This window comes from Rhincodon typus, chromosome 37, assembly GCF_021869965.1.
Source record: "Rhincodon typus isolate 14 chromosome 37, sRhiTyp1.1, whole genome shotgun sequence".
Classification (NCBI taxonomy): domain Eukaryota; kingdom Metazoa; phylum Chordata; class Chondrichthyes; order Orectolobiformes; family Rhincodontidae; genus Rhincodon; species Rhincodon typus.
This window is the reverse complement of record NC_063368.1, coordinates 3,140,394-3,156,298: the sequence shown is the minus strand read 5'-3', so window position 1 is coordinate 3,156,298 and position 15,905 is coordinate 3,140,394. Positions and strand designations below refer to the sequence as shown.

The 15,905-nt window shown below is 43.6% G+C and overlaps 1 protein-coding gene and 3 non-coding genes across 4 annotated transcripts; all 4 read right to left on the bottom strand.

Annotated features, from left to right (window-relative positions):
- Positions 1-13,030, bottom strand: rpsa (ribosomal protein SA). Its single transcript, XM_020513343.2, has 7 exons — positions 12,926-13,030; positions 9,063-9,231; positions 5,731-5,849; positions 4,973-5,218; positions 3,198-3,326; positions 2,454-2,697; positions 1-174 (listed from the first exon to the last, which is right to left on the bottom strand). Exons 2-7 carry the CDS (start codon positions 9,193-9,195, stop codon positions 80-82), a joined length of 966 nt encoding a protein of 321 aa, XP_020368932.1. The 5' UTR covers positions 9,196-9,231; positions 12,926-13,030; the 3' UTR covers positions 1-79.
- On the bottom strand, positions 4,113-4,264 carry LOC125487202. Its single transcript, XR_007265723.1, has one exon. It is a non-coding gene; the product is annotated as a small nucleolar RNA SNORA62/SNORA6 family (small nucleolar RNA).
- On the bottom strand, positions 5,508-5,668 carry LOC125487201. The gene has a single exon (XR_007265722.1). It is a non-coding gene; the product is annotated as a small nucleolar RNA SNORA62/SNORA6 family (small nucleolar RNA).
- On the bottom strand, positions 6,966-7,120 carry LOC125487203. The gene has a single exon (XR_007265724.1). It is a non-coding gene; the product is annotated as a small nucleolar RNA SNORA62/SNORA6 family (small nucleolar RNA).
- Positions 13,031-15,905: the final 2,875 nt, after the last annotated feature.

Genomic DNA, 15,905 nt, shown 5'->3' with positions numbered 1-15,905 from the left:
TTTTAAAATCGAATCACTTTTATTTCCTGCTTTTCAACCAAAGATAGATCGGTTCTCCTGGTCAACACCATCCCCAGTCTCAGGACCAGTCCGCAGCAGCACCACCCCATTCTGGAGGCTGTGCAGTGGGAGCAGCTGACCAGTCATCAGCAGCAGGCTGGGCACTCCAGTCCTCTGTTTTTAAAAAAAAAAAATAGGAAAAACATTAGAGAATCCCTGAACTCAGGAGATCATCAATCACCAAGACAGAGGATCAACTTTAGTGCCTGCTGTACTAACCACAATTACAGGAGTCAATCACTCTATGCAAACAACCTTCACATGGATGTATCATGGACAGCATTCAAAATTAAGGCTGGTATTCTATCCTCCAGCCTTCACTTGACTGCCAAGTCAAACTTCATAAACACCCACAGTTCTCCTTGCCCCCAACTAACCTTACAGATGTTTCAATGATACCTTCAAACCAGGAACTGCAGAACTCAAAACTAAACCCACAAATCTTTTACCAAATAGAATAATTTGGCCCAGAGTCTGCACTGACAAAAATAACTCAATCTCCACCAGTTCATTGGTTAGTGCTGAGTATAGGAGTTGGGATGTCATGTTGAGGCTGTACAATACATTGGTGAGGCCACTTTTAGAATGCTGTGTAGTTATGGTGTCCTTGCTTTAGGGAAGATATTGTTAAACTTTAAAAGGGCTCAGAAAAGATTTACAAGGACGTTGCCAGGATTGGAAGGTTTGAGCTCTAGGGACAGGCTGAATAGGCTGGGCCTATTTGCCCTGGAGCGTCAGAGGCTGAGAGATGACCTTGTAGAATCATGGGGGGCAAGGACAGAGTGAATAACCAAGGTATATTTCCCAGGGTAGGGGATCCAAAACTAGAGGGCATAGGTTTAAGGTGACACAGGAAAGATTTAAAAGGACTTCAGGGGCAACATTTTCACACAAAAAAGTTGGTGCATGTATAGAATGAGCTACCACAGGAAGTGGAGGTGGGTACAATTACAACATTTAAAAGGCATCTGGATGGGTACATGAATAGGAAAGGTTTAAGTGGGATATAGGCCAAATGCTGGCAAATGGGACAAATCAGTTCAGGATATTTGGTTGGCATGGACAAGTTGGACTGAAGGGTGTGTTTCTGTGCTGTATAACTCTGACTCTAGTTCAACCTTCTGGCACTTGGCCCATAGCCTTGAATGTTATGACACTTCAAGTGCTTGTCCAAGTACGTTTCAAAGATTGAGGTCTCCTGCCTCAGGCAGAGCATTCCACCCTCTAAACTTCCTCCATTTCACCTTAAAATTATGCCCCTTACTTTTCACCCCTCAACTAAGGGAACAGCCGTTTTCTATTTACTCTATCTATGCCCTTTATTCAGGTCCCTTCCCCCTCAGCTCCAAAGAAAACAACCCGAGCTTATCCAACCTCTCTTCAAAGAGAAACTACTCCAGCTCAAGCAACATCCTGGGGAACTGCCTTTGCACCTTTCCCAATACAATCACTTCCTTCCTGTACTTTGTTCTCCAGCTGTGGCCAAGTTTTGCTCAGCTCCAAAATAACATTCCTGCTCTCATAATCCATGCTGATATGGCAAAACTTCCCTGTTCTATCACCTTCTGGTGGACAAATGCCCCAAGATCCCTCTGCTCCGAGCTTGCTGGTGTCCCGTCATTCATAGACTACTCCCTTGCCTTTTTTCACGTTTCCCAAAGTGCATTTACCACTGCATCTGCCCATCTGACCAATTCATCTATCTCCCGCTGCAACCAAAGACCACCTTCCTCACTGTCTAACTACCCGGCCAATCTTTACATCATCTGCAGAGTTACCAATTCCCCCTCCCTACCTCATATCTTCTGCACACATACTGTATTCAGTCAAACTAATCTTTGTTAAATTGGATCTTCAAAGGCTACTGGACTCTGGACAATAGTGAGTGAGGGATCCTATGCTGAACTGCCTCTTGACAGCTGCATTCTGTCCTGGTGGAAATGCCTGGCCAGTTTGATTTTGCAATCCACAAAATCTGGCAACAGTGAATTCTATCAGTTGTGACACAAATCAATACTAAAGACCCACTTATCGGAAAATAATCCTATTGAATTCAGGAAATGCAGCTAATAAACTGGAATGGCATATTCGTTAGCACAGGTTAATGCTTCAAGAAATCAGTTATTAGAGAACATTAAAAAATAATCCTTGCTGACAGTTTAAAGATGGAGATCAAAACTGTTCTGGTGATAGTCGGGTGGGAACAGCTATAATGAGGCTGGACATCATCTTGGATGTTCAGAGTGTGCAACTGCACATCAAAAAGAAGTGTTACTGACGCAAGACAGAGGTAAACTTTTTTTTAAAAATGGTTTCCTCCTCCCACAACTCCCAATCTCCCAATTCTGACCAAAATCATTCACTAGTGAGGTGCTGGTTACCCCGAAACTCACTTGAAGCTGTTTCAGCGGTGAATGTTGCTGGCTTGGCATATGTACTCGCTGCCTCCAGCGTCTCAGCCAGGTTTTTACCAGTTGCAGCTGCAAATTGCTGGATGGGCACAGAAGGGACCTGCACCCCCTCAGACCAGTCGGCAACCTCAGGCTGAACGAACTCTGCGACGGGAGCAGTCCATTCTCCCTGGTACTCCTCCTTACCAGCAGCCTTCTCTGCAGCAGCTTGCTCCTCCTTCTCAATCTACAAGAGAACCGATTTTCAAAAGAAAGAGATATAGTTAACAAGAACCACTAATCATTCATTGTTTCAAGTAAAAGTGATACTCTTGTCAAGGTTTGTAAATGCAGCGAGATACCAATGTTATTTTAATGACAGGTAAATTCAAAATCTCTCCCTAAACATTCCAATGACAGATTAGTACCAATGTGGTCTTCAGCCGACAGCGGCGCACCTTGTCAAATAGCCCTGAGCTCGGATTTCATAGGGTGACTTTGAACAAATTTATCAGATGCAACCTTTTTAACACAAAAGGGAAGGCATCTCCACAGGCACTGTTGTCATTTTTACACAGTACTTGCAAGATCAGACGAAAATAAATCTGACACTCTCTGGAGGGAATTAATTGAGCAAGACAGCAGATCTCAGTATGGAAATGGAAAAATTAAAAGTGGTTCACAAAGATCTTTGAGGTAACCAGACAACTCTCAAACAAAGGGTAATCAGTCATTTATCAAACTCACCTCATCAGGATCCCTGTAGAAGTACAGATCAGGCATCACCTCCCATGGATGTTCACGGCTAATGGTTCCACGCATACGCAGAACTTCCCGGGCAAGCATCCACCACATCAGACCAATGGAGTGCGCACCCTAGCAAAGAAGACCAAACAGTTGAGAAATCTGGTCATTGACTTCCATCCTCCCAACATCTGCAGTGAAAGGTCAAAACCTTACACAACATTTCAAAGACACAAGGTTACAGTAGTCAATGTATTGTAAAATGTGTTATATGTGGTGCATCTGATTATCCCTCATTTGTTTCTTGACCTACAGGATGAATTGAACAACTCCTGTCAGCAGTGCTCTATTTGGGAGCTCACTGGCTGTGTGCGGGTACTGCTTGCTATAGGAGGTAGGCACCAGTTGCCTCAATGAGCACCAATGTTAGTAGATGGCAGCAATGCACAGGGGCAGTAATGACCCACAACAAGAGGCCCTCTGGCAGTCATTCCCATCAACTTGGATAGGAGGGCCATATGCAAAACCCTCATTATAAAGAGTTATACACAGAACCCTAGGACATCTCAAAGCACTTTACAGTCATGAAGTACCATAGAATCTGCTCATAAGATCATTCAAAGATATAGACCTCTCAATCCCTCAAGTCCACTCTGCCATTTAATAAAATCATGGCAGATTTGATTGATGCTCAATTCCACTTTCCTGTCTTTCCCAGAAAACCTGACTCCCTTGTTAGTCAAGGATCTAATCACTTCTGTCCTAAAAGTATTCAACGACCCAGCTCGTCTGGTATTTGGGAGAGAGAATTCCAGACATCTATTCATTTACTCCAGCAGCACAAAGCAGTCCTAAATAGCCGGAGGGTCTCCATCAACTGCCTGGGACTGAATCTGTAAGGATTCCTAATACTATTTCCAATGTAGCAGGGATTACTACCAATCCTTACTCACTGAGCCAGAGACTCGAGCAGTGTTAGAGATTCCTGCGTAATAATGTTGCACATTTCCTACTCTCAGAGTTCATTGGCCACTGAGTGGCCTCAGCTCCAAGTTCTAGCAATGTGCACTGCTGCCCACACCAAGATTCAGATTCACCACAATCAGATTTCCTATGACCCCTTTTATTACACACTGTCTCCTACATGACACCTCAACGAAAATGTTCTTAAAAAGTCCACAGACACAGCATCCACTGCCTTCCCACATCCACTACATCTTTCACCTGCTCAAGCAGTACCTTCAGTTGTGTCAGACACAATACATCTTTCTGAAAACCTGATGTGGCTGGAAATACATTAATTAAAAAATTAGATACTGTAATAATGGCATAATTATTGTGTCATAAAACACTCCCAACCACGGATCCTAAATGGGTCCGCAATAAGCCAAGTCCCTGATGAAATAGACATTCCAGTGACCGCAGCCCCAGCTCTTCCAATGTCCCTTCAGTATAGCTTTATTCTCATTTCTTCCGTCCCATCTCATTCCGAGTCAGGACTCTTATGTGCATGGGTGTCTCTTCCTCCTCCCCTGCCTGCCCACCCTGAGCACTCTCCATCCAGGTTAGCCCATCCACTGTTCTGATCAACTGGAAGAAGACGGAAAATTTCTCATATACATATCAGAGCAGTAAAGGCATAAGATCAGGAAATATCCCATTAGCACAAGATAGCAGCCTTCATTGTCAAGAAAATACCAAAGTGCATCTTCAGAATGAAGTTAAAATTGCATCAATTAAGCCACACTGGATGAATGCACAGTAATAAACAGCTGTACCTTGTTGTTGCACGGAACTGCAATATCCACATAACGCAGCGGTGAGTCAGTGTTGCACATGGCAATGGTGGGGATGTTGACATACGATGCTTCAGTTAATGGCTGGTGATCCTGTCGAGGGTCTGTCACTACCAGCAGACGGGGTTCCCTGAAGGCAGCTTGGATTTGATTTGTGAATGTACCTGGGGTAAACCTTCCAGCAATTGGGGTGGCACCAGTGGCAGCAGCAAACTTCAGCACAGCACGCTGAGGAGCAAGAGGCAGTCACTGTAAACAAACTTGGAAAGAACCATTCAGTAAACCAGCCGAGCCCACCCTGAAGTTCTTCAATATTTGAACATCGTTCAGAACAGAAAACGGATGTGTGTAACTCCCAAGTGGGATTTAACAAACCTTCAGAGATGTTAAAATTTGGTAACTCTTTCATAGCCCCTTTCATTATTAATACCCAACAGGTGTCCATTCTCAGCTTTCAAAGATTATGGTTATCTCGAAGTTAAGCAGCACTCCGCTGTAATGCCAATGCTTCAGAACCAATTGTGACAAGGATTACTATCAAACCCCACTCATCGAGTCACATGGACCCTTGTGGTGTTAGCGAAAAACCTGCCAGATTTATTGTAGCACATTTCCGACACTTGAGAGTTCACTGACCAAGATACTGGCCCCAGCTCCCAGGTTTTAATAATGTGCAGTTTTACAAGATACCAGTCGCTCAGTGAAAACAAAATCAAACAGATCGTTACTTTTGTACCCACCTGTCCAAATGGTCTAGAGGAGATGACACAAACGTCAGCTGGGTTCTCAATAGAGACAATGGCACGAGCAGCAAGCAGCAGTTTCTCCCATGTTTTCCTCAGATTGATAATATAGATACCTGCTCATCAAGACGCAAAATCACAGTTAATCCTGTGTTTTGTATCTAACATAATAACATAAACCCTTCCTTCCCTAAAACAATGTTAATTATGGACCCCAAAACATGGAAATAGAAATGGCTAATTACTCCACGGGATGGATTTGCAAGGCTACAGGGAACAGGATAAGTGAAATTCACTGGGCTGTTTTCAAAACAGCCCAATACAGGCACTGAATGATTCGTATGCAACAAGAATCTATGAAAAGTTAGACAACTGACAAACGATGGGATAATGGCTGATGCAGATGGCCCAACTCCACTTTTCTGCCTTTTCCCCCATAATTCTTGATTCCATTACAGAATGAAACTTTTTCTATCTTGGTCTTGCATATACTTAGTGACCCAGCCTCAACAGCCCTTTTCAGTAAAAAAATTCTACTGATTCACTATCCTGCATGGAAAAATGCACTTGTAAAACATCTTTAACATAGCAAAAAGTCCCAAAACATTTCAAGGGACCTTATCAAGTAGTATGACACTGAAAAGAAATTTTAATAGTATATCTCACCAAGACGACTTTCAAATGACTGAAGTTGGTTCTTCCTTCTCATCTGTTCATAACAATTATTGTGGCCACTCTAAGTGAGAAAGTCAATTGTACGCTGCAGCTTGACAGCCACCAGGAACTGGAATACGACTATTACAAAACTAGGAGTTATTAAGGTAAGCAATTTAACCTTTCACCCTCTTGTTTACTTCAGATATCCTTGAGGAATATGTTGAGCACTGCATCACTGAAAATTCTTCTTTGCTGTCCAGTTAACAATAGACTTGAGGTGGGGATGCCCAGGATGGGTGACTTCATAGGTAAGAAAATGGCTCACTTCTGGCAGAGATTAGAGGCAACGTGTAAACCAACACATTATCCTAACAGATTCAATTGCATAGCATATTGTACCTCTAGAGAACAGAATCCTCTGGATATCGCTGGGGCACTGTTGAAAGCCTCAAACCAGCTAACAAAAAGAATGCAGAGCATTAACAGTTTGCCCCTTTCTTGGCCAAATGCACCCACTTGTCTATTCCAGATTATATCAAAGCATCCCCCAGTGCAATGACTACATGCTTCACACTTTTTGCAACAGGAACTACTATCAAACCCCACTCATCAAATCACAGATGCTAGTGGTGTTAGTAAAATACCTGCCAATTTAGTGTAGCACATCTCCAACACCCAGAGTTCACTGACCAGGGAATGACCTCAACTCCAGGTTTTAAGAACATGCAAAATAGAGCAAAGAAAATCACACCACATCCTTTGGAAGCTGGAGGTACCAAGATTTCCTCCAATTCCCCAAATCCACATCCTCATGGCATTGCCTCCTGGGCCTCAGAGAGGCAGCTTTGGCATAGCATGAAGAATATAGTAAAAACAATGCAGTGCTCCATAACACTGTGCTGAAATTGTAGTGCCTTAAGCCAGGATGTTCCCTGCAGACAAGATAACCCACTTATGAGATACTAATGCACACAGTAATCTAGCAATTATCATTGAAATGTAACAAATCTTTAACTTTAGACTATACACACTAAAAAAAAAGGAATAACAGCACAGTCAGCTTGTCATCCTGAGGCTGATACTAAAGATTGAGAGACACAAGTCCCAAGTAAACCTGTTGTCATTATCTGGTCTGGACTACATGCGCGTCCAGATCATCAGCAACATGATTGACTTTTAATGACCCTCTGAAACATAAGAGTGAGCAGCTCCACTGTTAGAGACAAGCAATAATGCCAGACGTTTCAACTGCACCCACATCCCATGAATAAATAAAAAAAGCAAAGAAGTTGGGGAAACTGGGTGGTTTCAATGGGACCAGAGTTCAAATCCAGCCCAGACTCTATCAGGTCCACAACTAAATGGAACAGTCACAGTACAACTGGCAAATTAAACCTGGTGTAAGAAGTGGAAAAGAACCATGTGCTAATAAAGTGTCTTCAATGTACAGAAAACAAACAAATAAAAAAAAAAATCAAGACAAGCAACTGCAAACATGTTGAAAGAGTACATTTCAAAGAGCACCAGAGGATCTGAGATATTAGTGACTTGTTGTGAGGGTGTACTGAGACTGGCAGAGCTGCACAGCACTGAAGTGGTGCGAATGCACAGAAACGAGCTCCTTTCTCCAGTGCACCCCAAAGATTAAAGAAACCACAATGGGAAGTTTGAAAGTTCCCAACTACCACAGGAAACAGATCCAACAAGGACTGTGTGCATAGTATAAAAATAGGACAATTTTGCCATGTAGTGGAACCACATCTGGAATGCTGCATACAGTTAATGCCCTTACTTAAAGGATTCAACTGTAATATCAGATAAGGTTCATTCAAATGATTCCTAGGATAAAGGGGTTATCTTCCAAAGAAAGACTGCATAGTTCAGGCTTGTACCCATTGGAGTTTGCAAGACAGCTGAACTTATTGAACATCCTGGCAGGGTGAACGCGGAGAGAATGTTTCCCCTTCTAGTATAGTCTAGAATGACAGGACAAAGTTTAAAAACAAAGGTCTCCCACTGGATAAAATTAGGGGAATTTTTTCTCGAAGAGTCATGGGTCCGGAGAATTCTCTTCTCTAGAGAAGAGTGGCAGCAGGATCATTGCGTGGTTTTAAGACAGAATTAGATCTTTGATTGACAAAGGAGTGAATGATTATAGAGAAAGAGAATTAAGCCACAAACCATGGTCTTATCACAGTGGCTCAGTGGTTAGCACTGCTGCCTCAGTGCCAGGGACCCGCGTTCAATTCGAGCCTCGAGTGACTGTGTGTGGAGTTTGCACGTTCTCCCTGTGTCTGCGTGGGTTTCCTCCGGGTGCTCCAGTTTCCTCCCACAGTCCAAATATGTGCAGGCTAGGTCAATTGGCCATGCTAAATTGCCCGTAGTGTTCAGGGATGTGCTGGTTAGTTGGGTTATAGGGGCATGGGTCTGGGTGGGATGCTCCGAGGGTCGCTGTGGACTTGTTGAGCCAAAAGGGCCTGTTTGCACACTGTAGGAATTCTATGATTCTATGATAATTCAAATGCCACAGCAGACTCAAGGTCTGATTAACCTATTTTGGTTCCTGGGATTTTATGAGACCGTCAGTGCTGCGCTGAGCAGTAATACTGCACAAACAAAATGTAACGTCCCCCAAGTTCAAACTCCTCCTTTGACTCATATCACGTGCCTACCATCACTCTTCCTCTTGTAGACATACTGCTCCATCTGGAAGTCCAGGTTGGTGCTGCCCAGGTGGGTAGAAGCAGCAAGGAATTTAAGGACATCCTCTTCCTTCATCTGCAACGCATCGAGACCTCCGGACATTGTGAATGTTTCCCGTTAAAAGCAACGATGGGTAACCTAAAACACAAGAGTCAGACATGTTAAACAGACAGAAACATGAGTACAGGCAGATGAAGTCCCACTGTATATTTACAACTTCAGCACTTCTCACTTAGTTTTTAAGAAAGAAGTATCTAGATGGGCACTAAAAGTGCCAGGGCACATAGCTATATGGACCAACAGCAGGTAAATTGGATTAGTGTAGATTGGTGTTTGTTGGTAGGTAAGTATAGAAACAGTGGGCCAAAGGTCTGCCTTCTATGCTGAATGACTCTGAAAGTTAATGTTGACTTCATTATACACTACAGACACTGCTAAACCTGGTAGGAACATTCAGCATCTTCGGTTTTCATTTCAGGTTTCCAGCAGTATTTGGCTTTTGTGTAACAAATTCATTGTATCTGCCTCCATCACCCTTCTGGCAGTGCATTCCAGGCACTTATCATTCCATGCAAGAAAAATTGCCAACATTTCTATCCTGCAAAAAAAAAAAAAAAAGACTCCAACTATCTATGCCTCTATCTGCTTGCTCCCGATCCTTCGATCTAAATCAAGTGCTTCTAAACTTCAGATGAAAGACTAGCCTGTTGAACTTTACCTTACGACAACCCACACATTCCAAGTACTAGAGATAGTAGAAAAGGCAGATGCTGGAGAATCTGAGATAACAAGGTGTAGAGCTGGATGAACACAGCAGGCCAAGCAGCATCAGAGGAGCAGGAAGGCTGACGTTTTGGGCCTAGACCCTTCTTCAGAAATGGGAGACGGGAAGGGGGTTCTGAAATAAATAGGGAGAGAGGGGGAGGCAGATAGAAGATGGATAGAGGAGAAGATAGTTGGAGAGGAGACAGACAGGTCAGAGGTGGGGAGGTAGGGAGGAGATAGGTCAGTTCAGGGAGGATGGATGGGCCAAGGGGGCAGGATGGGGGTGGGAGGAGGGGATAGGTGGGAGGAAGGACAGGTTAGGGAGGCAGGGACGAGCTGGGCTGGTTTTGGGATGCCTCCCCCTACCGCATCCCAAAATCAGCCCGGCTCGTGCCCTGTCCTTCCCCCCATCTATCCCCTCCTCCCACCTCAAGCCCCATCCCCATCTCCTACCTACTAACCGCATCCCGCCCCCTTGACCTGTCTGTCCTCCCTGGACTGACCTATCTCCTCCCTACCTCCCCACCTACACTCACCTTTACTGGCTCCATCCCCACCTCTGACCTGTCTGTCTCCTCTCCACCTATCTTCTCCTCTATCCATCTTCTATCCGCCTCCCCCTCTCTCCCTATTTATTTCAGAACCCCCTTCCCCTCCCCCATTTCTGAAGAAGGGTCTAGGCCCGAAATGTCAGCCTTCCTGCTCCTCTGATGCTGCTTGGCCTGCTGTGTTCATCCAGCTCTACACCTTGTTATCTCTCATTCCAAGTACTAGTCTGGTCACCAATGCATTTATATCCTTCCTTAAGTAAGATGAACAATACAGCTTACGATACGCGAGACATATTCCCACCAATGTACTGTATAGACAGAAGCATTACCTCCCTAATTTTGTACTCCATTCATTCCCTTACAAAATAAAAACATTGCTAACTTTTCTAATTATTGGCTGTATCTGCATAGTAACTTTTGTAATTCATGCATTAACACACCCAGATCCTCTCCAATTCAAAGCTCTGTGTTTCGACCTAATTATTGAATTCTGCATTCTTCCCACCAAAGTGAACAATTTCACATTTTCCTACATTGTACTCCATTTGCCAGTTCTTTGCCACTCACTGAATCTATTATCATCTTTTTGGGCCTCCTCACAACGTATGCTCCTGCCCATCTTTGTCTCATCAGCAAATTTGGCAATCACACTTTGCATCCCTTCATCCAAGTCTCAGCAATGACCCCATGCATGTCACTTGTCACATCCTGCCAACCAGAAAAACACCCAGTTTTGCTTATTCTGCTTCATGTTACGCAGCAATTTTCTACCCCATACATCATGAACTCCTACTTTTTGCAATAACCTGTAACATGGCTGTTCAATACCTTCATACACAGCACATGCTGCTACCTTAAACAACTTCAAAAAGATTGGTCAAACTTGAGTTCTGTTTCAAGAAGTCATGTTGACCCTGCCTGATTATCTTGAATTTGTCTAGGTGCCTATAACTTTCTTTTAAAAGGAGTTACACTTGCTCTCTTTCAATCTTATGAGACCTTCCTCAATTGAGTTTTGGAAAATTAAAGCCAATATATTAACACCAATCATTTCTTAAGATACAAATGTAACCTAGACATTTGTCAGCCCGTAACTCCAAAATTTACTCAGCACTACTTCTCTAGTGATTGCGATTTACCAGAGTCACTCTCTCCTTTCCATTTCCAAATTTATTGCTGCTTCTGGGATGTTACATGCATCCTCTATAATAAAGAATAATGCATAACATCTGTTAATTCAACTACCATCTCATTTTCAATTATTAATCCTCCAGATATTTAGAACTGTCACAAATTCTAAAAATATTTATATAAACCCTATCAAGTTTCATACTTCTAGAAAGCTTCCTCAATTTTTCCATCCTTATTAATTTTTGTCACCATTCTTTTATATTCTTTTCAAGTTATATTCTTTTCAACTTCTCACTTGAAGCATATCTTTGCACATTATACTTATCCTACACACTTGATACTACCTTGAACCTTTCTAGTTAACCAAAGGTGGTGAGTACATCCCTTGGAATTATTCTTACTCTACATAACGAATGCGCTTCACGTGTTGTATTCTGCAATATCCCCTTAAATGTCGGTCACTGCATCTTGAGTGACCTATCATTTAATCCACTCTACTAATTCACTTTAGCTAGCTCTACTTTCATGTGCCCTCAATTGGATTTAAATCTTTAAAAATATTCTCAGACCCACACCTTTCCCCCAAACTGCCATATACTTGCCAAGCAGGCTGATTAGGGAGGTTACAGTTGACACCAACAGACAGTTGATAACAGTGATAGCTCAATATGGAAACAATGTTTGCAACTACCAAGGGGATGCAGTATGTACAATATACAAGAGGCGGTGGTATATTTAACCACGGCTTGTTTGGCAGAACCTGACCAAGACGTTAGGCATTGAACACCACCACCCACAAACTTCCCTGCAAGTCACACATCACCATTCTGTAAACATCACTGGTCAAAACCATAGAATTCCCTTAACAGCACGGCAGGTCCCCCGACACCACGTGGACTACAGTAGTCCAGCACCACACCGTCAAGCGCAATTAGGAACTGACAGCAATGTCAAATTGTAAACGGGCAGCTGAACAGTGCCTCACTGACATGGGACTGTGAGCATTTGGCCTCAGGACCACGTGCTGACCCTTTACCATATCGTGTGGCCCCCTCCCTGAAATATGACTGCAGCCTAGGGGGTAAGGCTCCGCTTGAATTTCCTCCCTGAAGCACGCTCAGCCTCCGATGTGGACACCAGTCAGACCATCAACTTATTAATTGCCGCTTGGCCGCCAAACGCTCAGAGCCTGAGGCCTAAAACCCACCCACGTTCCCCGGCTGAAGCGACTCGATCTTCGCCCGCGTCTTTCCAATGATTGACTAAGATGCCGTGATTGTTTTAACGGGGAAATGTGTGTGCGCGTGAAAGAATGTGTATATACAGTGGATTGTACTCGCCGCCGACCCGCACCGTCCGCCTCCCCCCATCTTTCCTTCACTCACTTGGTACAACGCCGTGTGGAAGCTCAGCAGCAAAGAGGCCTAGCGCAGGAAATGACGCCATTTATAGGTGACCCCCGCACCACACCCCGCGACCCTCTACCAATCAACTCGAAGCTGGTGGGACATTCGTTTCCGGGTGGTTGCCGTGGTGACCAGCTCGGTCACTAACAGACCGCAGAGGGCCGGAATGGGATGTTTGAGGGGGGTTGGAGGTTGGAGGTTGGGGGTTTAAACTGTAGTAACCTGGACCCTCACCTTGGAAGGGAAGGGGGAAATACACGCGAAGAATGTTTGCAGCATTAGAGAAGGCCATTCGGGCCGTCGGGTCTGTGCTGGCCCTTCTATGCACTTTAACCTTGTACATTCTTCTTTGTTCAGATTATCATCCAATTTCCTTTCCAGTACCAAAATTGAATGTGCCTACACCACGTTGCCAGATCCTAACCACTCGCTACATGAAAAACAGTTCTCATGTTGTCATTTCTTCCCCTTTTAAATCTGTGACCTCTGGTTTTCGATGCTTCTGCTGGTTTTTCCTTTACCCCGTACAGATTCCTCATGATGTTGAATACTTCCATCAAATCTCTTCGAACCTTTTTTTTCCAGGGAAAATAGCCCAACTTCTGTTTTCCTACATAACAAAAGTTCTTCGTCCTGGAACTGTTCAAATAAATATTTTCAGCACCCTCTTTAATGCCATCATATCCTTTCCTCGCAGCTTGAACTGGACTCAATACTCCAGTAGAGGGCCAATCAGTGTTTTATTTCAGGTTTAGCTTTTTTTTGTATTCTTTAAATCTGTTGGTAAAGCCCAAAATACCATATACTTTACTAACTGTTCTCAACATGTCCTGATAACTTTAAAGATTTATGCACATATATGCCAGATCTCAATACTCCTGACCCCATTTATTGACTCTACATTCTTCCACTGAAATGAATCATTTCACTTTCTTCTGTGTTAGGTTTCATCTCCCACTTATCCTCCCATGCCATAAACTTGCCTGTGTCATTTTGATGTTCTTCACCTGTCTATGATCATGAACAGACCATGCTATTATTCCAACCACCTTGGAACCCCTTGACCATTAGACCAACAAGGTTGTAGACATGCTTGCCAAGCAAGTGGGTTTGTTTGCAAATGTTTCGTCGCCCAGCTAGGTAACATCATCAGTCTGCCTCCATTGGAGCATTGGTGTTCTGTCCTGCTTATTATTTACATGCCTCAGTTTGTTGGGGTGTTTGGTACCACTTCCGTTTCTGTTTCTCAGTGGTTTGTATACAGAGTCTAATTCAATGTGTTTGTTCATGGAGTTCCAGTTGGAATACCAGGCCTCCAGGAATTCCCTGGCATGTCTCTGTTTGGCTTGTGCAATTATACATGTGTTGTCCCCGTCGAAGTTGTGTCCCTCTTTGTCTGTGTGTGGTGAGACAACTGAGAATTGGTCATGTCTCTTTGTGGATAGTTGGTGTTTGTGTATCCATATTGTCAGTTTTCTTCCAGTTTGGGCTATGTAGTGTTTCTCAGAGTCCTTGCATGGTATTTTGTATATTACACCAGTTTTGCTGGTTTTGGGTGTGGGATCCTTTACATTCGTCAGTAGCTGTCATAAGGTGGTTGTTGATTTGTGGGCTACCCTGATACCCAGGGGTCTGAGTAGTCTTGTGGTCATCTCTGAAATGTCCTTGATGTACGGTAGGGTGATTAGTGAGTCTGGCTGCATTGTGCCTTCGTGTTGTGGTCTGTCTTGGAGGTAACGGCAAATTGTGCTTTTCGGGTATCCATTCCTTATAGCTGTTCCTGTGCTGCTTTGTGTAGTTCTGGGTTGCTGCAATGTGTTGTGTCTCATTTAAATGATGTCCTGATTCAGCTCCGTTTGGGTGGTTGCTAGTGTAATTGAGTATCTGGTCCATATGTGTGGTCTTTCTATATACGCTAGTCTGGAGTTCCCCATTGTTTTTGCGTTCTACCATTATTTCCAGGAAGGGTAGTTGTTGTTGTTGTCTTCTTCTTTCGTGAATTTTATCCTGGTAAGGATGTTGTTTATGTGTTAGTGGGTTTCTTCTAGTTTTGTGCGTTTTGATAATCACGAAGGTATCATTTACATATCAGACCCAAAGTTTGGGTTGTATAGTGGGGAGCGCTGTCCATTCTAACCTTTGCATTATTGCTTCTGCAATCAGTCCTGATATTGGGGATCTCATTGGTGTTCCGTTGATATGTTTGTATATGGACATACAGACCAAATACTCAAGAACAAAAACAGAAGTTGTTGGAAAAGCTTAGCAGGTCTGGCCACATCTGTGAAGAAAAAAATCAGAGTTAACGTTTTGGATCCAGTGACCCTTCCACAGAATGTTCTGAGGAAGAGTCACCGGACCTGAAACATTAACTCTGTTTTTTTCTTCACAGATGCTGCCAGACCTGCTGAGCTTTGCCAGCAACTTCTGTTTATGTTCCTGATTTACAGCATCCACAGTTCTTTTGGTTTTTGGACCAGATACTCAATTACACTAGCAACCCCCCCAACGCCCACAAATGGAGCTGCATCAGGACACTATTAAACAAGACACAACACATTGCAGCAACCCGGAACTACACTAAGCAGAACAGGAGCACCTATACAGAGTCTTCAAAAGGAATGGATACCCGAAAAGCACAATCCTCCGTTACCTCCGAGGCAGATCACAACAGTAAGACACAACACGGCCAGACTCACTAATCACCCTACCCTACATCAAGGACATTTCAGAGATGACCACAAGACAACTTGGGCCCCTAGGTATTAGGGTAGCCCACAAACCAACAACCACCCTATGACAGCTACTGACGAATGTAAAGGATCCCATACCCAAAACCTGCAAAATACCGTGCAAGGACTGTAAGAAACACTACATAGGCCAAACCGGAAGAAAACTGACAATACGGATACGCAAACACCAACTAGCCACAAAGAGACACGGCCAATTCTCACTTATC

Bases quoted from the DNA above. Each gene is read 5' to 3' on its own strand.
- rpsa (XM_020513343.2), bottom strand. From the start codon at position 9,195: ATGTCCGGAGGTCTCGATGCGTTGCAGATGAAGGAAGAGGATGTCCTT. The intron at 5,850-9,062 runs GTAGGCACGTGA...CTTGATGAGCAG, and splicing joins CTACAAGAGGAAGAGTGATG to GTATCTATATTATCAATCTG. The intron at 175-2,453 runs GTGAGTTTCGGG...TTTTAAAAACAG, and splicing joins CACCGCTGAAACAGCTTCAA to AGGACTGGAGTGCCCAGCCT.